Here is a 26,952-nt window from a genome sequence, read left to right as displayed (position 1 = left end):
TGACTAGCAAGTGGCTTTAAAGGTATTCACTTTTTATATACAAGTATTTTAACTGAAATCTTAAATTTAACTTAACAACTTGCAACTTTTTTTTTTTTTCAAAGATGCAAGTTTTCGCTGCATTAAAAATTGACTTGATGGCTCAAAAATAGTTTGAATAGTGATGACGCCTCTGCCTGCACTAGTAGAGTAATTGAGATGCCGCTGCGGGTCTCTATTCCTCTCTCCTTGTTTGCCCTATGAGAGTAAAAGGATTGGAGGGATACTACAGCCTAATGAGTCACCAACTTACACGCTCACTCACAAAGACCCATTAGCCGACAGACCCCATGGCCAAGCATACTTACTCACACGCTCTTGCCACATCCGCTGTGACTCATCTGCTAAGAGTCCCTCTGCCTTGCTCAAACTGGACAAATTGAGCATATCGGCCAAAGCTCACTTCTCTATTCTCTCCTCCAGCAATTGACATAATAAACCAATCCACTATCCATTAAAGGGCTGTGCTCTCCGTTTCTCCTCATTAGTCTCATCTGACGTCTGCAACGCATCCCGATCACCACCGCATCTCCAGCAGAGATAGGCGTTTAAGAAGTCAAGGTTTGTCAGGTTAGCAAAGTCCCATTAACCCTGGCTGGTACATGCTGGAACTACACCAAAAAAGCTGAAGATGAACAGTGACACCAGTAAACTGAAGTGCTTTGCTCATCAAAATCAAACCGTATACAAATGAGATTAATCAGATATAAAAAGTTAATTGGTTCCTGTGATGGCAAAGCTGAATTTACAGCAGTCATTACTCCAGTCTTAAGTTTCACACGATCCATCAGAAATCATCCTGATCTGCTTATTTGATGCTCAAGAAACATTTCTTCTTATTATCAATGTTGATGTAATGTCAGGTGAACTCAGCTGGATCTAAATGCAGTGTGTTTAATAAATCAAGATAAAGGGCAGAAGATAAAGGAACAGAAATCCAAGGAACAGAACTGACGACACAGACGATACATCCATAAATGGATAAGAACTAACTTATTAAAAGAAACTTTAGGGTTTAAATACACAGGAGGTAATTAGCAAACAAGATATACCTGGGAACAATCAACAAGAAAACTACAAACTGACTACGAAATGGGGCACCATACAGGAAATAACTTAAAAGTATACATACATATAACAGTTGCACTGCCTAATATTTTTGTGGAAACCATGATATAATTTTTTTAGGATTCTGTGATGAACAATTTATTTGAAATAAAAATATTTTGTACCATTATAAATGGCTTTACTGTTACTTTTGATCAATTGAATCTGAAATAGATTTTTTTTTTTTTGTCTGAATAAAGCTTACTTTAATGAATATACGATATGAATTTTTTTATACATTTAAAGGATTTAATTTGATATTTTCCTAAAGAGAAAGAAATGGGCCCATATGATTAGCTTAGGTGGTTCTCACAAACAAAGATGTCAGATTTCAAATTGCGCCAGCCGAACAACTGCCATTGAGATAAATGGGAATGCTAACAGACAGCTTTCTCCAGGTATTCTAGACCTCCTTGGAGGAAACATCTGCATCGTAATGGGCTGTGGGTGCGTTTGTAGAAAGAAGGAGCCAGCAATCCCACTGAACTCATTGGGTAAACAGAAAGCATGGCCGAGAGAGCATGGCAGTGCCGTTTCTGGGCTTGGCAGTGCATATCTGTGTCCTTGCAAGTAATTCATGGGTCCCGCTGGACATGTACACATACAGAGAGACAAATGTCTGGGAAACATCGCTAGATTAATAGAGCTGATTTGTGGTCTAAATGCCAGGCTGCCGTTCCCAGCATTCTCTCAAAAAACCCACATTATTGTGCAAGTGAGCTGTGTGGTTTCTCCTGAACGATGGATGGATTCCATCACGTTTTAGACGAGTGCAAAAGTCAAGGGCATCTACAAATGGCACAGAGGACTACTCGATGTTCAGCAGCCCATGCATATCATGCATTTCAAAGCAATTAGACATGTACACATGCTGACTCAATGCCACCGTTTGCATTGATCGTGGCTGACACGCGACCAGGTAATTGCTCACTTATGAAATTAAGCGACATGCGAGTGCCTTTTGTTTCTGAGTGTTAGATAATGGACTGACCCTGTCATATCGCTCAATCTGCTGTGAGTGAGGGCTCTGGCATTACGCATCAGAAGCCCTGTGTTGCACCCTAATCCATCAGCGAGGTGAGTCATCCGTCTGTATGACTATTATGAAACGTGGACTGACTCAGGACTTGACAGCCACTGTGGCTGAGTGATATCAGCGATGAATTATTAGCTCTATATTGAGAGAGAGAAGGATAAAGTTAATGTATTTATGCTTTTAAGTCAAAGACAGAAAGCACTAAGAGGAAAAAGGAGTGAGTTGAGAAGAGAATGTCCTAACAAATTAAATTCGAACAGTTGTCCAAGGACATCAACCGTGGCCAGAGAGCGACTTGCCTCTACCATCAAATGAAGGTATGCTAACCACCAGAGGTTGGAGGCACCGTTAACCTCCAGAAGACCTCATCAATCAAAGCTACTCTGCTAAAGGGTGACTCAACTTCTCTTTGAAAGACCTCAGAAGTTCTTCAAAGCAAGGAGTACAACAGGTTATGTTGACCTCTCAATACAACTAAGGTGCTTTCAGGTATAGTGAACGAGGTCAAGGATAAATTGCTTATTCTGAATAGCCTTAGGTTAATTCTTACCTGCATATTCAAAGCCACTTCACCATGTCTATGTCATTAGAGATGGACACAGATTATTCTCACACAGTATTTCAAGCTCTCTCAACATTAACAACATCAAAACCAACATCAAAGTCTCTGACTCATCTTGTGTAAAAAAAAATCTACGTATCGTATGTAATACCTCCCAAGAACCAAGTGTCAACAACAGATATCTTTGTTGTTTTGACAAAACTGTACAACACCAAATTAAAATTCTGTCATCATTGTGTCTTAACCCTCATGTTGTTCCAAACCTGTTTGATTTAATTATGTGGAATAAAAAAATAAAAAAAATTTGGAAGGAAGATTTTTTTTTCCCATACAATGAAAGTCAATGAGGTCCAAAACTAAACTGGACCCAATTTAATTGCATTGTATGCATGGAGATGGTGAGACTTTTTGAAATGTTGCATAGTGACTATCAATCAGGCAAATCAGTCCGAACATATTTTTTATGTTTAAAATGAAACTACATGGAGCATGATTTCTTGCCTATGAGATTTCACTGTGGGAGGGACTACCAGGCGCAACATGACAAAAATAGGAACCAAGCACCGTCACAAAGTCTTGACGCATGATGCTGCTGGTTAGGACACAATGTCAGAATGACTGTCATCATAACCAATGACGTTCTTGTGAGTAAAGTCTCTCCTGAGGCATACGGATCAGTCAATAGAGGAGAAAGATACAGAAGATGATTGTGTAAAAAAAAAGACAGAAGGAATGAAAGGAACATTAATATCCATTTATTGGGTGGTCTGGAAATTCCAACAGAAAACCAGCCAAGATTTTAATACACCCTCAGGGTTGGAGACCACAAGGTCGACGTGTTACTTTTGAAAGTGGATAACAGTCCTTAAATATTTAATTCTGTAAAAGAAACGTAAAAAGGCAACAATGCACATTTTATAGGTCCCTTTATCATTACAGGTATAATTGACCCAAAAATGAGTCTTTGACTTTCTTTCCTCTCTAGAATACAAATGAAAAATGTCTTTTTTTATTCATACAATGAAAATCAGGTCCCCAATGACTTTCAGTGCATGGACAAAAGCAGTTCTTTAAAATATCTTCTTTTGTGTTCTACTGAAGTAAGCTATACAGGTTTGGAAAGACATGAGGGTGAGTAAGCGATGCCAAGTTTTCATTTTTGGGTGAACTCTCTCTTTAACAGCGAGATCCAGTTCATTCTGATCGGAATTTGGTCTTGTGGCGTACATCTGAAGAACCCCTCTTTGGAACTGAGACGCCAACCAACATGTCAAAGGGAGCTCCATCTAGAGAGTGTGACAAGAGTCCTCCAACCACACAGGAAACACTCAACGGGTACGCTTGTGTGTGTGTGCGCGGCCCCTGATGGCCCCACTTGCTGACTAAGGACCCCTTTATTACACTTTTAACTGTCAATCCTTAAATAAGCAATGTATATCACCCTGATGGCAGTTAACATTTCAAATAAATCTATAATATTTACATTGTGTACCATGGCAACAGCATAAACCGCTTTAGTGATACCATGCGCGCTGCACTTCACTTTTTCCTCTCTTCTGCTATCATTATTGCCTCCCTTTGCAGCCGTGGTGTGCACGCTGCATATTTTCCCCTTGCTAACTCCAGAGGCCTGTGTTTGGCACCAGCTGTTATGCTTCATAAGGATAGTGGCGCTTTAACATGCAGACATAGAAAACAGCTGCGTAACACAATGCCAGGCCCTGTGGGCTTAAGTCAACACATTAGCTGCGCTCTGCCCAGGCACGCGTGTTCAGCACAGGCCCAGCGTGAAGGCATGGCATACGCTCACTGTCTGGGGATGTGCTCTCCTGTCTGTATATCAGATTGTGCTCTGCAAGAGAAAAAAAAGAACGAACCCGGGCAGCCAAACGGCATTGCCAGTAACTCGGGCTGGGCGGAATGACTAGGTAGAGATTCTGCTATACATCTGCGGCAAGATTTAAAAGATCCAATGACAAGCAGAAAACAGTAATAAGTGTTCAGATTCAAACATCACACACAACATTTTTTGATAAATATAATACCGTTCAAAAGTTTGGGGTTGGTAGTATTTTTTTTATTAAATCAAAAACAAATAAAAATACTATGAAATACCGTTTTCTCTTTTAAAGTATTTCAAAATATAATTTATGGATTGATTTTTCATGTTATAGCGCCACCTAGTGTTCAATTGCCGCGATTTTTTTACTGTGACCCCAGACTGAACTCATACACATATGTACCAATGGCGCTTTTCCACTGCATGGTACGGTACGGCTCGGTTCGGTACGGCACGCTTTGGCGCTTTTCCACTGCATGGTACGGTACGGCTCGGTTCGGTACGGCACGCTTATGGCGCATTTCCACTGCATGGTACGGTACGGTACGGCTCGCTTCGGCTCGCTTTAAATGGTACCACCTCTGTTGAGGTTCCAAGCGTACCGTACCGGTACTAAAATGTGACGTGAAAACACTGAAGATCACTGATTGGTCAGACAGAATCGTCACTACCAGTGTCATTGTATTTGCGACACGAGACCATGCACGAGACAAACCCGCTAGATTTAAATAGCCAGTAGACAACAGCCAACGCTGTAGTGTCTTGCAGTTAAAAAGTTTCTTGTAAACTGTTTCTTGCAGTCAGGGGCGGCGCCGGATAATTTTTAACGCATGTGCTGAGGGCACACACACACACATATGTGTGTGTGTGTATATATATATATATATATATATATATATATATATATATATATATATATATATTATTATTATTATTATTATTATTATTATTATTATTATTAATAAATGAGCAAAACTTGGCCACAAAATATTTAATATTCAATTATTTTAATGATCACAATTAAAGTTTTAATTTTATTAAATTGAACAAGCGCAAAATTCAGCATTCAATCAAATATTCAAAAAGACTTAATAATAATGTTATTTCTCTCTATAGGCGCGTTTACTACGAATATGGCGATCGTCGAATATGGCGATCGTTCATCTTTGCCAGACACTGACAGAAAACACTATTTTATAAATAAAAATCAGTGCACGCGTCCCCGGATTTACAAACGCACATCTTGCTTGTTGCACGCACATTATGTCGAAATAACGAGATATTGTGTTGAAATAACATTATTATTATTAAGTCTTTTTGAATATTTGATTGAATGCTGAATTTTGCGCTTGTTCAATTTAATAAAATTATAGGCCTATATATAGCCTATATATACATACTATTAATAAATGAGCAAAACTTGGCCACAAATTATTTAATATTCAATTATTTTAATGATCACAATTAAAGTTTTAATTTTATTAAAACGCGTGCACTGATTTTTATTTATAAAATAGTGTTTTCTGTCAGTGTCTGTGCATGGCAAAGATGAAGTTGACGATCGCCATATTCGTAGTAAACGCGCCTATAGAGAGAAATGCACATAATGGATTACATAAGAGAGTAGCCTATTTCTTTTTGTTTTGAATTATTTCGTTTAAAGACATTTCAAGCTTTGTGTATTTGAGGATGAGATGCGCTCCAGTTAACGTACAATGCAAGTGACCGCTCGAGCGCCTCAATGATTAAATTGTCTATTTTGCATCTTATTCAATCCAGGCAATTGTTTGATGAAAAAATTATTAAAATTAAGATACAATTTATACAAAACGAAATTCACTTTAAAGAAAACAAAGTGAACAAAACTTAATGAAGTGGTCAAAATTATGTCTGACTCGCTCCATGTCTCTCTACTCGTCTCGTGCTGTTCACTTTTCATAATCAACATAGGCAGATGGAAAAAAATAACATAACATTAACATTAAATGCGCTTTTTTAATGGCAGTAATTTAAAACAGTACATTAGGCCTAGACTCTCTATTTGTAAAGATTGCTGCACATTCATTTAATTCTGAATTTTGCACACACAAGTTGAAAGGCATTTGTTCAAATCAAGTTCACGGATAATTGTGCGTGCATTTATTAATCATTATGATACTAAAATCATAACAAAGTAGGCTATGCTATGTACAAAAAATCAGATGAGCCCAGAATATGAACGCAACGTTTAATTACACGTTAAGAATTTTCCTTCCATATAGTAAACCATTATAAGAACGTTTAATTTAATTTAAAAACATCCACATGCCGAGAATCAAGAGCACCATCCACTGTGTTGTGCGTTTGAAATGTGGCGCGTTTACGATGATGTCATGGCAGTAGAGGCGGCAACTATAACGATCAGTCCCACCCATTTTGAAGCGGTACTAACTGCAATGGAAAAGCAACCGAGCTAAAGCGAACCGAACCGTGCCGTACCGAGTCGAGTCGTACCACGCAGTGGAAAAGCGAAGCGAGCCGAACCGTTCCGCGCCGAGTCGAACCGTACCGAGACGAACCGTGCCGTGCCGTACCATGCAGTGGAAAAGCGCCACAAGTTTGGTGAAGATACCTCATTTACTCCTCGAGTTATAGCCCTTTTAGTAAAAAAAGATTATTGATATTCAGACTCCAGAGAACATTTCTGCACTGGTTTGGTTCCGATCGGACAAAAAACCTAGGACTAGTTCGCAAAAGTAGGTTTTTGACAAAATTCAAAATGGCGGAAAATCTATCATGACGGAAATGAAATCGGAGATATACGGTCTAGGAGTTATGAGCAGTTTCATGCTTTTGGTCGCTATAGCGCCACCTATGGGCCAATCGGGGTCATAATCTCTGAACCTCTCGCTAACAAGCGAATCGAATCATATGATTTCAAGACAAATGACGACGTGCGTATGAGCCAGCTTTCAATTGTCAAGCTGCAAGTTTTTATCCTGATTATCCTGAAGAGATTTTTTAACTAAACAAGATGTTTAGAAGTTTAGAAGAAGTTTATACTAGAAACGTATAAATGACAATGGATTGTTTAGATTTGACAAATATCAGTTTAATGTTTACTGAATGCACAACTTAACATCGGCCTACACTTTTTAGGTATTTTTTATTTTTGATACATAATTTTATATATATTTTTAATATTGTATATATAGATTATTATATTTTAAATACATATTCTATATTTTTATTTATTTTGAGCGTAGTGTATATGGTGTAGTTATTGTATAAAGTCTTCTATTGGTTGTTGTTGTTATCCAATAAAGTTTGCAGTCATTTTGTATCATTATGGTTATATTGTGTGAATTGTTTTCTTTTCTCTATATTTTAGAGCCTTTTACCTTTATTCAGAAAGGACAGTGAAGAGTGACTGGAGAGAAATAGGGTGGAATCGGGAAATGACTACGGGTCAAAGCCGAACCTGGGTCCCCTGTGAGCACTTGGACCTGAATATGTTACGGACGTGGCAGTAGTGATTTTGCAACTGTTTACTAAGTCTTGTCCAAACAGGGTTTTTTGCACAAAAAAAAAGAAAAAAAAGGCACACATGGACTTAGCTGGTTTTGCAGTAAAAGGCAATCAAATTTGTTAGATACCATTTTCATTGCCATTAAAGTGGAATTTCTAAGCCTAAACATAGGAGGCAAAAAAAAAAAAAAACTAATTTAAAAGAAAAATGTCAGATGGACTTTTTGCATCTGACCTCTTCATACACATACATATATATAAAATAATATATTTTTTGGGAGAGATTTAGGTTATACCACCCAGTATAACTCATGCATTCCTCTTACCTGATAGGCTCTGCTAATCTGAGAGGTGGCCCATGCGGCGTATTTCACATTGTCCTTCTTCACCTTTGCGCTTACTTTTGGGCTGGCAGCAATGTGACTCGCCGACTGCGGGAGAAGACGACGAGAAAAAGACAACAAATAAGGGTGAGATGGACCACAGTGTTGGGGGAAACACATAAAGATTAGAGTATCACCATTCCTGGAAAGCGTCAATAAAGACCCATGAGATAAAAATCCATCGGCTCCCACTTAAAGCCCACATAATGGAAGGGTGGCTAAACCCTGATGGCAATGGAGGGTATTTTTTAAAGGGTGGAAAATGTGAGGGTTTTGAGCCTGGTTGAGTAGTGAAAAAAAATCCTAGACGCTGTGTTAACGCAGCCTGATGTGTCTCGCATCAGAGATAGGAAAGGCGGTGCTGACAGGACTGGGAGTGTCAGGGAGGCGGCGTGTGAACGGCATAGCGCAACGTGAATCATGCTCTCCAGCCGCAACAAGATCTCCGTTCCACAACCACAAATCCTCCATCTTTAGCTCGTTATTGCTATTAGACCCGCTCAACAGAGCTTGCAGGACTCTGTCGGCTAGCATGAAAGCCCTTCCTCATGGATGTGCTGAAACTTTAACTGCACACCAATCAAACTCATCTCTGTTTCTGGCAGAAAATCCCTCGGCTTCTGGATTTTGGGGTGTGTAAGGTTGGTGAGATGTGGCAAATAGGCCCTGTTAAGGAAAATGTTTGGTCACTCGAGCCACAATCTGTGTTAATTTTTCATTTTTGTTTTGTTTTAGTCATTGTCTTCTGATAAAAAAATATCCTTTAAATTTAGTAACTTTTTTGTTGACTCCAAATTTAGTCAATGAAAAAAACATTTTAGCAGACAAAGTCACAAATTAAAGCAAATATTCAAACATTTTATATATTTAAATATGTATCATCCAGCTTTATTTTAGTATTATTTATATACTATAATAATATTTATTAATACTTTGAATTAGCTTTTTTCACTTTTTAGTTTATTTTAATTTTAGTTTACGTTTTAGTTATCTTTTTATGTCCTCTTGTCATTATTAGTTATGGGATGTTTAAAAAATATATATTTCTATTTAATTTATTTGAGTTTTAGCATTTTTATTTAGCAACATAAACATTTTATTTCAGGTAGGTACAAAAGCGATATTTTTTTAATAAAAATTTTCCTCTAATATTTATATTTTAGCTTTATTTCAATAATTAAAATTATTTGTAATAGTTGTAGTTAACAATAAAAACATGTGAAAACTGTACTTTTTGCGAAAACCTATTCAACTTAAATTTAGTTTACTTTGAATAATTTGAGATAGTAGATCTTAGAAAAATCATTTTGTGATAGTAGTTTTAAAATAGTTGACATCACAATGCACATCTTTGGGTTCGTCGTCTTTATCTTTGTTAAAATTTTCATGAGTTGACAAGATCGGTCACAATATCTCATGTTTTATCTGATGTTTTTGCTGGGTAGTGCTCTTTTCTCTACATATGACCGAGAAACAGGCGCTTGGTTTTGTTGTACTGACCGACATCCTTCTATTGCCAGACTTGACACACGTGCAAATCGCACATCAAAGAGCGCTGATGACTGTCATAGTTCTGTGTTTGAACTACTGAGGCGTGTATGTGTGTGTGTATATGTTTGAACAGTGGTCCTGTGTGTGGCTCCCTATGCACCCTCTGTCGGCCTTCTGCCCCTGGCTGGCTGTTTGTGTTCATATGTCAGGAGTCACTTACAAATGATGCATTGGTGTTAATGGACAACTTCCTGTTTAAATAAATACAGATGAAAGGCTTATTCAGCACACATATTGCCTGAACCTTTCCAGCAGAGCCACGTGTGAAGGAGGGGTTGCCATTTCTTACCATTCTTTTATTGTCAAAGGTTTGTTTATCTCTGGAATAAACATAGAAATGCCCTACAAAGGGCTAGTGGGGTTACATTACAGCAAAAAGTCCGATATTTTCCAACACAAGGACTGAAAACACAAACTGCCCCTGTGTGAACCAATCACAGCCTCTGCAACCATTCACGTTTAAAAAACAAAAGCAATAGAGAAGGTGTCTCTTACCATGTAAAGGCCGAACAAGGCCCTCATGTTTCTGTTGTTAAGCTTCAGTGCCTGCGCAAAATACTTCCTGGCCAGCTCGAGGTTTTCCAGACCTCCCTGGGTGTACTTCACCTGGGGGAGATGGAAGAGGAAACAGAAAGGTGATGTTGTGTTATTGGCACCCTTAAAGTTGACACGAGAGCTAAATAAACAGAACATGATCTAAATAAACAGAAATTATCCTATACAAGCATACAACATGATGGATGCAGCAAGTCAGAGAGTGCAAAGTTAAAGGGAGTTGGCCAAAGATTTCTGTCTACTCCAAAGCGACAAAATCAAACAAAACTCATTATACTGAATGTTTAATGATGCTATGCATATAGGAATGTTGGACCAATGAGATTTTACAGTGGGTGGAGGCAACTCACATTGATATGACAAAAAATTTTTTTTAAAGAACAAAGAAAAGAACTAAATCTCCGATTAACATAGATGATTTTAAAGGATATGACCAAGATATGAATAGCTGATGCCAACTATATATATACACATATATATATACACATTACACACACTTTTTTAAACCCATAAACCTCTTCTTTCTGAACTTATCAACAAATTTAGTAACATTTTAAAAATAAACGATTTAATAAAAAATAAAAACATATGCAATCATACACACAAAAACAATACTACAATAAATACAAACTAAAGTTAATAATTTGTGTATAATCTTACATAATTTTTTTGTATGTTTTTATTTGACATTCTATGTTTGTCACTTATTTTCTGAAGGCTTAATTATTATCAACAATTTAAAATGTATTTGCTTCAGATGGCATTGTTGATTAACAATTAAACATTATTCTTCCTAAAATAATGCTTAAAATTTTATTTTATTAATTAAACTGAAAAGAACATTTGTTTTAGGCAGGAAGGAAGAAATTAATTGTACCTCGGCGTATTGTTCACAGTACAGGTGATTGTGTGGGTTCGTCATCATCAGTTCTTCAAGACAAAAAGCTGCTTTTGCATAACTGCGGGAGTGAAACAACATGAGAGGGAGGGGGAAAAAAAAAACTTTGAAGATCACACATACACACTTAAAACATCTCCCAGTAGCTTTGTGGCTGATTATGCAAAGTGATGCTCAGACTTGTTGACAATCTGGGACTGGACAGTTTGAGGTTTCTCTTTCATCAGCTTTTATGAGTTAATGGAACTCTGTGTATAAACACCCATATGGTCAAATGACAAATGGAGCGTTGCAACAGAGGTGGCATTTCTGCCCTAGATTCAAAAATGAATGACAGTCTGTTTCTGGGTTCTTCATTGACATCTCGAGGCTGTCATTCTCAAAAGCCGTTTCCACATGAGATCACTGCTGAGCCATTGACCTCACACTAAACGTACGGTTTCATGTCTCAGACACTCTCTACCTTAAGGCCTATTTATACTTCTGCGTCGAACTCACGCCGTAGCTACGTCATAGGCTGTGTGTAGCGCGCGTACCCTGACGTGCACCTCTCCAAAAATGTAACAACGCGTCAACTCTACGCGGACGCAAGCGGTGTGATTGGTCTGCTAGGACCGCTCCCTCGGGTTTCACATGCTCCCTCTGCACGTGTAATTGCGCGTCAACGCGGACAACGACGCAGAAGTATAAATGAAAACCAACGCGTTGCCTACAGCGTAGAGGCTCCGGCGTAGGTCCGACGCAGAAGTATAATGAGGCCTTTATAAGTATACAACATGGGCCTGCACATTTCTCCATTGCTCCCACCAAAAAAACAAAACAATTTCAAAAAGAACTGCAGGACTATTACGACAAAGCCGCAAGACACAACAATGAGCCAAATGAATCCAAAAGCTGTGGACGGGGTTGAAAGGCTCGTTACCGCCTCGAGTCCCCGACACCGCACAGCTTTTTTAGCTACCGTTAGGCACGCTTTCTGTCTCATTCCGTGCGAGGTCCACACATCGAGCCCCGCAATGTACGTGCTCGCGAACACATATCAATTTATCAGAGCACATGAAATCTTAAAACAGAGCTGGAGCACGTCCAATCGGGTTGTGGATGCTAATCTTATGCCTAACAACAACTGGTGGAAAAAACGGGCTGACGCAAACAAGACTTTTTTGGTGGAAAAAGGGCATTGATGTTGCTGACTCGCAAAGAGATGATGAGCCTATCTAGCCGTTTAGGAAATGTTCAAGGGATTTTAAATACAAAGAGAGGAGAGAATGAGAGTGAGAGAACAACACAGACAGTCAAAGAGGTTGGAAGAGTGAGCCAGTGAGATCAGGCCACTCAGAAGGTTGAATGCTGCTTGCAATTACCATTTCCTCTCCATAAAGACTTTCAGATGTGCTCCTGCTATGGCGTAAACTGTGGCGAAGCAATGCAAAGAGTGAGAGAGAGAGAGATAGACAGATGGAGACACAGAGAAAGCAAGGCAGGCATCAACCAACATCACTGCTTAACTTAATGCCCACTACCTGAGGATTCGACATACACGGCCGACTCTACCAGTGCTCCATTTATGGATGGTGGTTTCTGCCTCAAAAAAAAAAGAAAAAAAAAAAGTCTGTATGAACTAGAGTGGTGGACACAGAAATTTTGATGATGGGTCCTGTCTCGACTTTTTGACTCGTTTAGAATCGCCTTTGACTGCTTCAGAGTGGCTGGCTACGGGCATGCACAAACATGTCCTTAAACCAACCCTTAACATTCGTTTTCAAAACTGTGCAACTCACCGAGTGGTTAGTGGTGTTCGTTGATGATTAAAAACAAATATATTGGCGCAATGTATGATTTCAATCCGTGTTATTTGCTATAGTGGAACTATTTCTTCAGATACCTCACAACCGCGTATAAACTTCCGCTCGATATTTGAGTCTGAAGCGTCTTTTCCGTTTCCGGTAGCGCAGTAATATCAACGAGCTATGAGTCCTCCAACAGAAATCAATGGGATTTTACAAAATGCCAAATAAAACACAACAGAAACTGTATTTCGCTACGCTACTTGTTTTGGAACATCAACGAACATCACTAACCACTCGGTGAGTTGCACAGTTTTGAAAATGAACGTTAAGGGTTGTTTTAAGGACATGTTTGTGCATGCCCATAGACAGCCACTCTGAAGCAGTCAAAGGCGATTCTAAACGAGTCAAAAAGTCGAGACAGGACCCATCATCAAAATGTCTGTGTCCACCACTCTAGTTCATCCAAAACAAACCAGAAAAGAGACTCAAAGTGCTAAATACCGGAATTACCCTTTAAGTCTGAGAAATAAAGGTGCGATTACCTTATTTTTTAAACTTTGAGGCATAAAAACAGGCTCTCACATCCATCTCCACATGAACCTACAAATGTGTTGGGGATGACTGACTAGTGAAGTTTACTAGTTTATCAAGACTGCTCTCTATTGAGCTGCATCCACCTGCTTTTGAAAGAATCAAATCTTATCCGTTTTGTTAACATGATCAGTCAACATATTTATGCTTCCTTAAGAATAACCAGTTAACTTTAGACAACCCACCGGAAACAACCCTACCTAACAATAGCATACAATTCACCCAAGAAACCACTTTTCAATTGTCATTGAAAAGCACGATCTACTAGTGTTCAATGTATACTACGGACTTAGTGTAGATAGCCGACCGTCATAGCTGTGTAATCAGCTGTTTGGGTGGCGTTTGTTTCTCTTCATCTTGTTTTAGTTGGGAGAATGGTTGCCACCTCATTCTCTTGGGAATTTCTCTTTTTCCCTTTTCTCCCATTCTTTCACAGCGTGGAAGAGAGATGTGATAATGCTGGCTTTGCCGGAAGAGGAGGGGAAGGGGAAAAAGTGAGTCTGTGGCCTGAAATAAAGAATAGAAAGAGAAAGGGGAAGAAAGTAAAAGAGTGACACTGACACGCCTATAGATAAGGGGTTGTCAAAGAATGGTGTGATATTAGAAAAGTTGGACTAAGCGGGCAGATAATCCTCTCACCCCTGGATTTCCTCTGTCTGCAACAGCAATAAAGCTCTTTACACAAAACCGTGAGGTATCTAATAAGCGGTGCTCTCACCAAGCGCCTGCATTCCTACAGCCAGTGGCCTCCGACCGGGACAACCAACTTTTTCTTTCTCTCACACACATACTAACACCACGTAGCCCCCCTCATGGACAATAAGACCAAAACAATTAAAGGAGGATGGAGGAGAGGAGGCACAGACACAGACTTGTAGTTTCCTACAATCCTGATGCCTGGCAGAAAGTAACCCCTGGCAAAAGAGATATCAGCAGGGGAGCGCAGTCTTATCCCAGGAGTTGGAGAGGGGGCTCAAGGAACAAATCCTATTATGGCCCTACTCCATGGGACAAACAGACACCGAGCTTTAAGAAGGGCCCCTGGCTGAGACTGGCATTTCACTGTCTTTTACTCCAGAGGGTCCCAAAACTCTACAGCAACCGTCACACGTCAACCGAAGGTCCTGAGAATGACCTGCGAGATGGTGGTGAATGTGACCTTATAACCCTTGTAAACATCACATTTTATACGGACATCTTACTGACACATTGGTGACTGATATATCGATTTTTAGCAGATTCATTCATCTTAAATGATTAGTTTTCCCCTACCTGTCTGCATTGTGTAAGAATATAGTAAAGTCACTCTGAAAACTTCATGATTTTACAAAAGTAGGATGCACTGATATTTCAAATAATTATTCATAATTATTATGTAATGGGTATAACCAATAAATGGCAGATCTTAAAATTCTATACTATTTTGTCTAAGTAAATCAAAAATATGTACAAAGACGTACAAGTGAATTTAAGTAATAAACTTAAAATATAACTTAAAATAAACTTAAAATATATTGTGCAGTATATAAAATTAATAATCACCTTGAATTTGCTAAAGATAACAGCGTTATTGAAGTATAAGTCTAAAAAGATTAACTTTAAGTGAGCATTAGATGATGGCAAAATACTCTAAATGTAAAAATAAGACAAAAGAGCAAGTACAATTAAATATGCAATATTAACTGATATTACTAAATAAATAAATAACTAAACTAAATAACTTCATAAAAGCTGATAAAGGAAATGGTGAAAAGAGTATTAACACAATGATGTGCGAATCTCTTATTTCCAAATCAAATTCTTTTAATAAATTCATCTGAGCAAACTGAAACCCACTAGGCAGCCTTTTCCCTGTTTTGCCATAAAATATGCCTACTTTTTTTTTTAAACATGACTGGTATATATTTCTAGTTACGTTGTTTCTGTACGGGGGTCAATTTGACCAAGACAATTTGATTAACCCTCATGTTCTATCAACTTCTTGCAAGAAAAAAACTAACAAGAATCAACAAAAGAAATGATGTAAGAAATCATTACTCATGCTCATTGATGTAGAGTTCTGACAGCTCATGCCATGCTTCCTGGTCTCCCACAAACCTGCAAGACAGAGTAGTGGTAGTTAGCTCATCAGAAAGGCCACGGTGGACAAAAGGGGGGGTAGGGAAAGGCTTGAGGGCCAACTCAATCAAATGCAAAACCCATTTTAATTAAAAAGTGAAGGGGAAGTGAGGGAGGGGGAGGTCTAAATCCTCTTGTAAAACACTCACTGCTCCAGATATTCGTTGAGCTCGCGAATAGCCTCACTGCTTTTGCCCTGCGCTCGGAGGATGGAGATCTTGCGCTTCCTTGCTGCCTGTTGGGTTGACATCAACAGAGGATTAGGGCTTTATTGTCTCAAGTGTTTGCGAGCAACAGAAAAGAGCAAAGAGTGAAAGAAAGAGGCATGTGTAAATGATCATAGTATTGTGAAAGCTGAAGGAATCTCCACAATCCCCTAGGGTTCTGGTGATCAGACTGTGAAGACAACAGGGATGGCAGAGGCACCACAATCTAAGTTGGATTCCATCTCCATCTTATGAGTTTCGATCAGACAAATACTGATTTTGAGAGTTATAAAAGTAAGAAATTGATTTAGATACACTCAAACATTGTCAGATTGTCACCAAATAACTTTACGGATAGCATTTTTGGGGATTCTGGTAGTTCTTGTTAACAAAAAATAACAAAAAATCCAATTTCCATCTTAGAAATGTGTGACCTAGTCTTGCATCGCCAGACTTCTTACTTGTGGCAAAATATCCTCATTTGTGCTCATTTTAGCAAAGATTAGATTTAGCATTTTGTAAAATAGAATTTTACATCTCAAAAATCTATTTTAGTTTTGACTTTAAAAAATAAGAATAATTTTAGATAATTATTTTTGCAGTCATTTACAGATTTTACCTAAAAAAAAATTCTAGAATTCATATTTACAAAACTAAATTATACTACATTTGTCTAAAAGTAAAAATTACAAAATTCTAATCGTTTAAGTATTCCAGCTCCATAAAAACACCTAGAGAGAAAAAGCCCAATGTACAGAAAACACTATAAAAACAACAACAACAACCAAAAAAAAAAACCTACTTAATCATACAACCCGTGAGCAGAATCGTGGAAGTTACACAGTATGCTTTAAAATAGTCTTACAACATCACCCTAAAAAGCATCAATCCTTTTTTATGAATTCTGAAACAGGACATCATGGAGATGGATTAAATGCACCAGCACAGTTACTGGGCAGAAGTGCACGTACAGTTTCTTTTTTCCTCCCCTGAGGCAGTGTTATAATAAAAAGCCTTGCACCATCAGATTGTCCAATATGACGTTTCCTTGAAAGCATATTATTACTGCATTCAATTCGTAAGTAATATAGCAGCAGATACCAAAAAGTAATGTCTTTATCAGATTAGAAAACGAGCATCAGCGAGGATGCTGCTCACATTTGGAAGAGCAAGTAAAGAGCCATTTCAAGTGGTGAATATAACACATTGCCAAAGAGACGCGGGCCATATGCATTCACATAAACTTACATAGCCCAGCTCACATCAGCCACAAATAACGTCCGCCTTGTTCCGACGCAGAAGTGACCTTCAGGCGGATTAGAATCTCATCAATCTGAATCAGAAAGTATTACGCCAAGTCCAACGACTTTTCCAGGAGAGCCACTTTTTTTCCCCTCCGCTGGTGAAAGGAGAGCAAAGAGCAGAAGCTTTACCGTTAGAAGTGCCCCAGATATTATTTATGAACTGGCACTTGATAGAGTGGGTCTTCCCTACTACCACAGCATGGACCAAACTCCATCAAGCCGGGCATGAGTCACGTCTGAAAGGCCATAAATCTGGAACTGCTATGATACCACCGCCACTCCAAATCCACTTATCCATCAACCAGGCGGCCAGACGAACCTGCTCCACTGGCTGCTGGAGCTAAGGAGTTGATGAACTGCCAAACCCCTACTGTACGCAAGTCTAATAGTTCTTACTGGATCAGCGGAAGACATGGTTTCACATTACCGGGGCTGCAGATGACAGGTGAAATAAGGCTATAGCTACAACCTCAAGCTGTTTGGATTATTGCACGAGTTCTGTATCGCTACATAACGTTTTCCTCCAAAAGTATTTAAAGAAACTGTGGAATGGAATCAAACAGCAATTCCAAATAGTTTAAGCTATCAAATTTTATTGTCAATGGTCAGTTTCTGCCAACAAACTGATTCTTTGTACTCTGCACTGAACAAGGCGGAAGGCTGTTTGCGACCACAGGTTATTTACTCGGCCCCCATATCTGTCTTTCGTTTCCTCTTAGCGCACTTGGCACCGACAGAAACATACGGAGGCTGGTAGACCAGAGAGTCTTACGAAACTTTATTAAACAATGAGCTATTCCAAACCATTCCAGGTCTCTTTATGCCTTTCCCTCCCTCTCCCTTCTCTTTCGACGTGATCCAGGAAAGGCCAGCATCTCATTTTCATTCTCTTCGTGATTCTTTCTTCTGAAGCATTTCTGAGTGGCTCTCACCGTGAAGGACCTGGCTGCTTCCATCAACCCCTGGCTCCGCTTTCAGACTGCCGTTGAGAGCCCACCTCCAGGGATTTCAAAGGCAACCAGCGTTCCCACAGGGTGAAGAGGAATTGACTTTCAGCACAGTGGTGTACCGACACGACCTGACTTAAAAACTCATCCTTAAATAAAATAATTACCTGCTATTGGTTTAAACATATCCAGACCAAGACCGTCTCAGCGACGGATATCAAAATAAATTCAAAAAGTCCAAATTCATTTGAATGTCCAACTCTTCGGAAGCAGCGTTAAAGGAAAAGTCCAGCTAAAAATTCCGTCATTTACTCATCCTCATGTCATGTATTATTTTGATAATGTTTCAGCTGAGTTTGTTTATACAATGAAGGTCAAATGGATGCAAAGCAACACTGGATCCCACTGACTTTCAATGTAAGGAGGAAAAAAAGCAGAGACATTCTTCAAAATAAAATTCTTCTTTTTTGTGATCCACAGAAAACCGGTTTCTAAAAACTATGACAAAAATGTAATTGTCCGAATGACCGAATTATAGTTTCAGTTCAGTTTGACCTTTACAAACGACATCTCATTCTGCACTGTAATTGCATGTCAACCTAGAGGTTAACCTCATGAAAACTGTCATTGACCTAAATTGCTTTCACAAGCACAACCATGTTTATCCTGCTGGATTACAGACAGAGTGAGAGTGCTGAAAATATGTGAATCGAGTAAGCCTATTGGGTCAATCAGTGTTAAAATAAACAGCTTGTTAACTTTACTTTCACTGTTTAGAAGTGGGTACTGTGTTAAGTGAGCATAGATTAGATAGATAGATAGATAGATAGATAGATAGATAGATAGATAGATAGATAGATAGATAGATAGATAGATAGATAGATAGATAGATAGATAGATAGATAGATAGATAGATAGATAGATAGATAGATAGATAGATAGATAGATAGATAGATAGATAGATAGATAGATAGATAGATAGATAGATAGATAGATAAAATGAACAATCAACAGATAGAAGGAACAAAAGATGGATAGAAGGATAAATAGATACATAGACAGGTAGAATGACAGATGAATAGACAGACGACAAATGATTGATGGAACAAATGACAGACAGAGAGACAGATAGATGATAGAAGGAAAGACAGAACAAATGACAAATGAATAGATGAAACAAATGACAGACAGACAGACAGACAGATGGATAGATGGAACAAATGACAGACAGACAAATAGACGATAGAACAAACGACAGATGGATAGATCGAACTAATGACAGATAGATAGAGAGATAAACAGACAGACTGATATGAGCCAGGAAGAATTTCTCCAAATCATTGCTGTAGGTATTGGACCATAATGAGCAATGGAAGGGCTAGGAGTTCGAACATTTTTGGACACCGCCATGGCAGAGAAACCTTGAGCAATTTTTGTTGATTCAACAATTTTGGTTAATGGGTACCACATCTATTCCACAGCCTATAATTACAACAGTTCAGTTTCCAATCTCAGCTCCGCATGCTGGGATGCCTCACAAGTCCTCACAGTAGTCGCCAATTTTCCGCCATTTTCTTGGATCGTGCCCTCATCCCATTCCACTGTACATGTTAAAAAACACAGCATTTAGATAAGCCTTGCATTTACAGACAGGTGACCTAGATGATGTCATCCCTCCCATACCACAACCTCTTGTCACCCCGCCTGCTATACCCAGCCAAAGGGGATTGGATTGTGGGAAAATATAGTCTAGCTGCCACTGCACAATGGCTCCGTTTTCTTCCATTCCCCTCCTCAAAACGTACAGATTTGACAGGAGGTGACTTGCATTTGGAGATCAGGAAACGGGCAAATCCTTTTCGGGGCCATCAGAAATATCTGGGCTGAACCTAACTGTGTCAGGGTGTTTCACATGGTTCTCGCCTACACCCTTTCCACAAGTGGGTGCATCCTACCAAGCCTACCATGTCCTGTCAAGGAGCATTCAGTATGAAGATAAGACATGGAAATTGTATGCTTTTCACAGTGAAAACATGCCCTTGATGGCTACACCGATGGCCTGTTTTAGTCTTTTAACATAGAGAACCACCTAATCAAGTTGATAAATCCAAAAAGAGCAAAATCCCACGGCGTTTCACAGAGCGATCAAGCAAAGCTTTAAGTATCTGTCAGCCCATTTCACTTCATTTCCCAGACTTCCTGGTGCAAAAAAAGATGGCTGTCTGAGTGATCATTCACAAATGCACATTTCCTTTTAGGAGATGATGGCTGCAGCCGGTTTCTGCAAAAGACTGATGAGGTAATGAGACGTGGTTGGACAGTATTTTCCAGTGATTTTTCTGCTGAACTGCGTGTAAAAGGACCATTTCATTATATTGATGATGACAATTCAAATTTGGGTTAAATGACAGTTCATAAATAAAAAGCCCAGTTTAACAATTTTAAGCTTAACAAAACATTTACCCAGTAGATTTCATAAAAGGTATGTGCTTCTGCATAGAACTGCCTGTACTATATTTCACAAATTATCTCTACCTGCAGGTGTTTAGTAACGGGATATCATATTTCTCCTCATGGTTTTCATTACTACAGCAGATAAAGTTCACGAAAAATGCAACACTTTGATGGGGACGTTTGCAAAAATCACGTTGTTGCCACACTCTTTCCCAAGCGTGTTTGGCTTGGATAACACTAGGACACGGGGAAACATATTTCCCAGAGGGGAAATTTGTTTCATATCTTTTGGATGTTAACAGAGGGGCAAAGCGATATGATTACTAGATTGTGAAGAATAATGTAACCGCACTGGTTTGATGATATCCATTTTGCGCCGATCTTCTCAACTTCCCATTTACACGCCATTAAATGTGCTTGCAATTTAACCTTGATCATGGGAATAGGGAGAGTGCCTCGGTTGAAATGCACAAAAAACAAACAGAACAGACCTCTCGTTTTCAGAGGGAGAAAGACGGATGAGAGCGGTTCAGTCCAACAGTAACAGATAGTTAAATAAATATCAAATGGTAATGATATAACAAATGCAGAGACGAGAGGACGGAGGACAGGCCCTTTTTTTTTTGCCAGTAAGATGAAGACGGTGATAACCCAAAAGTGAAAATTCAATCATTATTTATGCATCCATTCCAAACCCACTTGACTTTATTTGGTTGGGCACAAAAAGTGAATTTTTGAAGAATATCCTGGCCACTTATCAATGTAACAAAACGTAATGTAGACTGGGGCTGCCAAGCTCCCAAATGATAAAAAACCACCCTTAAGTGGCCCGTGAAGTGGTCCATCGTTCTTGCTCTCCTTGGCAGGTTTAGGTCATAAGAGAAGTAGCGATATCCGATATGTGAAACTTTTTTCTTTCTAGTCAGATCTCTTCAATGAGTGATTAATTCAAGAATCTGACTGATCTGGTTCTCACTTACTTAATGATCCAGTTATAATGGTTAAAAGTCCAATGAAAAAGATTTTCAGTGAATAACACTTTAAATCTACCATATAACTTCAGAATATTTCAGAGAAATAGTGCACAAAGCAAATGGTATACTTTTTGTTTTTACGTTCTTTTTTAAGCACATTTTTGTTTTATTGTGTTCCATGGAAGAATGAAAATCAGGGACACAATGAGGGAGAGTAAATTATGACAGAATCTTAATTATTGGGTTACCTATCCCTTTAAGAGAGAAAACAAGCAGAGAGTGTGAGAGAGAGAGAGAGAGAGAGAGAGAGAGAGAGAGAGAGAGAGAGAGAGAGAGAGAGAGAGAGAGAGAGAGAGAGAGAGAGAGAGAGAGAGCGATCACCGGGGGAAAGGGGGTCCTGCCGGAGCACACATGAGGGTTTATTGACTTTGCCAGAAAAGCCTCCATGTGTTCAAAACAGACGGACGGTGAGGTGTGGAATCCACACATGATGTCCAAAGAACAAAAGTATCTGCTTCATCATGCACTTTGCCAGCCCTGAGAAAATGTTTAAAACATTAAGCAAGTCCATGTGTAGAGACAGTGCAAAAAATGTGTATTGCGTCTACAGGGAAGGGCCAAAACAAATAAGGTTATGAAAACACTTTAAAACATTTATTTTCTTGCATTTTCTTATAATGAAGGGCAGGTACAATATGTTTTGAGGTGATGGTGGAAAGATATTGGAAAAACATGGAGCATACATGGATACTGTAAGCCACTTCACTCAATAAATAATCAGTGAATAAAAAACAGGCTTCATGCGTTACGCCAAGAGAAGACAAATCAATAGCAAACTGCGCATTTGGGTTTCTAATACCTAAGTGATCTTTAAATAATAAATAAGTTAAGACTGAACCACATTCTTTAAATGGATAATTCATCCAAAAATGAAAGTTGTGAACCTCACGTGAATGACTTTCTTCCATGGAACACCAAGTAATATGTATATATGCAAGTATATATTTTTTTGCAAGAAATTATTACTTTTATTCAGCAAGGATACATTCAATTGATTTAAAAAAAAAAGGAGAATTTAATTTGTTAATCACTGATTCTCACCTCTAGTGGACTAGTCATTGAGTTAAACTCGAGAACCGAATCAATCAATTTGTGGACGAATCATTAAGACTTTAAAAAGAACATCTGACTCCGAAAACTAGGGATGTACCAAAATTTAAATTCTGGGCCGAAACCAAAACTTCAGGATGCACTTGGCCGAAAACCGTTGATCGGTTTAAGTGTGATTGATCAGTATCGGTCATGCCGTAATAAAGAGCGCCAAAAATACATTTATTGTTTGAATTTCGTAATTCGATTGACAGAATTTTAAAGTTGAGACTTTGCTTTATATTAAAAGTACCAAAGCTTTTTGTGATTATTGGATGGCAGCAATGCTCCAAATGTTTCGTGAAGTTTTGTTCATGCATCAACAGAAAACAGCACAAACTAAAAGATTTTAGATTTAAGAAACCATATCATTAATGGTGTATTATTGTCAATCCAGAGATAGTGTCCACACAGCTGACATGTTTAACAAACGTACGCTGAACAGTCAAAATGTGTCATCGGAGAAGCGCTAATTAAATGTCTGTTCAGGTCACTGATTTCGACCTTCCAAAACCAAAAATAGCTGTTTCGGCAGAATATTTTCGGTAGCCGAAAATTTGGTGCACCCCTACCAAATGTAAAAAAAAATTAAGAAATAAAACCTTATGCATTTGGAGTGATATGAAGGTGATTTAATGAAGACTTATTTTCATTTCTGTATGAACTATTCCTTTAGGTTATCTAAAGGTTAAAGGTAAAAAAAAAAAAAAACGAAGGAAAAAAATTTAGCACCCCTGAGACCTCTCTATGGAGTCTCAGGAAAAGCGATAAATCCCCATCTTCAAAAGACAAGCCATTTATTTTTGCTGAGGTTGCCCTGGCCATGTTTAATGCAACCGAAGTCCATAAATCAATGGTCTTTGTTACCTCACACACTTGTGTGTACTGCATTTGCGTGTGTGTGATTTTAGTGGCTGAGGTCACTGAGGGGAGAAAGAGTTTAACGTATGAAAAAACTTTTCAGACAGCAAAACAAGTTTCAACCACATTTTTTTCCTTACCGTATTTGTCGGGTCATCTTGTAGTATTGAGTCGTACAGCTTATTGGCATCCTCATACCTTCAATAGAGAGAGATCATATTTAAGGATAATCAACAGGAACACCGGTCATGTGAAATTAAGTGGTAGAGCCATCAAATAAAGTTACCAACTTTTTGTATAAAGAACAGCTTGTTTCTATAGAGACAGAGGCTACGTATCCAAGCGGCAGAAATAAACAGCCATTACCGTAGCTGCTCAAATAGCCAGTGTTGTGCGAGGTTTACTAGCTCCGCACTTTGATTTACCTCTAAACAAATCAGCCTGAACTTCCACCACAAATCAGGCATCGTTTCGAAGCGCATTTCGCTTAAAAGGCATTCCGAAGCAAGACATATATGAGTTACAGATGCAAAAAAATAAATAAATACACTCGACGAGCCCTTCAACCTGAACTGAGGGTTGGACAGAACGGTGTTTGAAAAGACGTTATGAATTACGATGCTGATCTCATACAGTGTTTTCTGAAGAATGGGAGGACAATGTCACAAGCACTTCACTTGTCATGTCGAATGAAGGATGAAAGCTCGCTTTTTTTTTTTCTTTTTTTTTCGAGGGACAACCTGCACAGTTAACGCTAGCACAGCCAAAGCAGCCGACCTCATGATCAAAAACCTGTTTCAGCCCGCAACCAACAACAAAAGCAGCTCTGGTTCCTATTATCATTGAGCTCCAACGCCACTCCTGTTCTCACATCCACGTTAGAGTTCACTCCCTCTCTGGCACATCTCATATGGCATCAGCCGCTTTGACTTGTTCTATTTATGTAGGATTCAGCCATGTGGGAGCGGAGGGGAGAGTTTCATTTAAGCCGAGCGCCTGATGGCAATTAGACTCTAATTTGCAGTTTATTTAATCTGACCGTGCAGGCGCAATCACTCACAATTACGGAACAACCCCTGGCATAACTGATAAACACGTCAAAGACACGGTGACCAGAATGAAACAGATCTGAAATCCTGCTGAAATTCTATACATTAACATCAATTTACGACCTTCTTAATTGTTTGCTAAAACACTGAGAGAGAGCGAAATTCTCTGGGAGAGAAAAAGCAGACCATAGGTTCTATGTTTACAGGTCTGGCCGGCCTTGTTTTCCCAACCAGAGAGACAAAAACAGAAGGGGGGGGACAGAGGGACCCCCAGAATAATAGCGGGAGAGACCACTTCCGTCTTTGGAATTCCTCGCACAGGCATAAGAGCCACAGGACTACTGAGGGCTGAACCATTCTCTCTCGCTTTTCCACTTAGCAGAAGGAACAGTGGCTTGCAAAATAAACAGCCTCCCTTCCCACGCATCCTGCCACTTACGTCCCAGAACCCCCCCCTTCCTTGCAGCTAATCCAAGGCCTTGGTGTTAAGATGGTGCTGTGGTGTATCTTACCTCTCCAGAGCCTCCAGCCGCATCCCTGCTAATCGCTTCACTCTGTGACTGTCTGGAAACTGCCTTTTCAGCTCCTGTAGGCAACTCTACGCAAAGAACAACAACGGTGGGGTTGACCATGCGAACATTTAACTTTTCAAAATAGACTCCACAAACAGGTTTTCCAAACCTTCATCATGTCTGCCAGTGGTTTGTCATACAAAAGTCCTGTTCTAATGTCATGGTATAGGTTGAGCAAATGTGAGTATTAATCAAAAACAGCTTAGTATTGTCTGCATAAGATAAATATGAATAATATATCTATACATTTCAAAATGACTACCAAAGGTTTTTGAAAGAAATCTATTGGCTGAATTTATTTGATAAAAAAAAAAAACAACAAAAACTGTAATGTTGTGAAATATTTATACATTAGTTATATTTCTGTTTTCTATTTCAATATATTTTAAATTGCAATTTATTCCTGTGATGGCAAAGCTGTATTTTCAGCATTATTACTCCAGTCTTCAGTGTCAAATGATCATTCAGAATCATTCTAATCTTAATTTGGTGCTCAAGAAACAGTTTCCACAAAAATATTAAGCAGTATGACTGATACATTTTTTCAGAAGTCTTTGATTAATAAAAAGTTTTTTTTTTTTTTTTTTTTTTTTAACAATATAAAATTGTTTTATTGTATATTTATTTATTTATTTAATCAGGAAGGTCCCGTTGAGATACAATATCTCTTCTGCCAGGGAGTCCAAATCCGAATCAACTATTAAACTATTAAAATGGTACATATTTCATGTGTAGTATACCTGGAAGCTCATTCCATGCATAAGGAGCATAATTAGAAAAGGTGTGTTTTCATCCATTGTTTTGACTAGAACCGATTAAAAGTTCATTTTTTTAACAAAAAAATTATTAAATCAACAGAAATACTAAAATAATAATTTCATTTATTTAAAAAAAAATAATGGTAACACTTTACAGTAAGGTTAATTAGTTAACATTAGTTAATGTATTAACTAACATGTACTAACAATGAGCAATACATTTGTTACAGCATTTATTAATATAAGTTAATAAAAATACAGCTGTTCCTTGTTTGTTCATGTTAGTTCACAGTGCATTAACTAATGTTAGCAAATACAACCTTTTATTTTAATAATGTATTAGTGAATGTTGAAATTAATTTTAACTAAGATTAATAAATGCTTAAGAAGTATTGTTCATTCTTAGTTCATGTTAACTAATGAACCTTACTGTAAAGTGTTACCAAAATGATATTTTGTTTAAAGGTTATACAGACAATTAAAAACTTGTTTTACTGTTATTTCATATATCAGGCTTTACAGGGTTACCAACATCAACAAAATACTGACATTACCTTAAACATCAGTCATAAGTATTTGCCCAAAGAATAAATTCCTATATTTATTGCACCACAGCTTGAGTGACTATGCAAAGCCTGCTGGATTACAGAGCACTTGAAAATTATACTATAACTCTCAGGGGTGATGAAATGTGGCTTCAT

At 38.4% G+C, this 26,952-nt stretch overlaps 1 protein-coding gene across 3 annotated transcripts in view; it reads right to left on the bottom strand.

Moving 5' to 3' along the window:
* The window catches only part of emc2 (ER membrane protein complex subunit 2), a 38,952-nt gene that overhangs the window by 1,049 nt on the left and 10,951 nt on the right, over positions 1–26,952 (bottom strand). For all 3 annotated transcript variants that reach the window (XM_084385267.1, XM_084385268.1, XM_084385266.1), the window contains 7 exons: positions 25,434–25,519; positions 24,013–24,070; positions 16,127–16,212; positions 15,897–15,956; positions 11,458–11,539; positions 10,521–10,631; positions 8,418–8,522 (listed from right to left, as the gene is read on the bottom strand). In XM_084385267.1, the coding sequence (XP_084241393.1) occupies positions 8,418–8,522; positions 10,521–10,631; positions 11,458–11,539; positions 15,897–15,956; positions 16,127–16,212; positions 24,013–24,070; positions 25,434–25,519 (588 nt within the window). The remainder of the gene's footprint in view (positions 1–8,417; positions 8,523–10,520; positions 10,632–11,457; positions 11,540–15,896; positions 15,957–16,126; positions 16,213–24,012; positions 24,071–25,433; positions 25,520–26,952) is intronic.

The sequence above is a fragment of the Rutilus rutilus genome (genome assembly GCF_951802725.1).
Source record: "Rutilus rutilus genome assembly, chromosome: 17".
NCBI classification, from domain to species: Eukaryota; Metazoa; Chordata; class Actinopteri; order Cypriniformes; family Leuciscidae; genus Rutilus; species Rutilus rutilus.
Note: the sequence above shows the minus strand (reverse complement) of the source record. Positions and strands in the feature narration are given on the sequence as shown.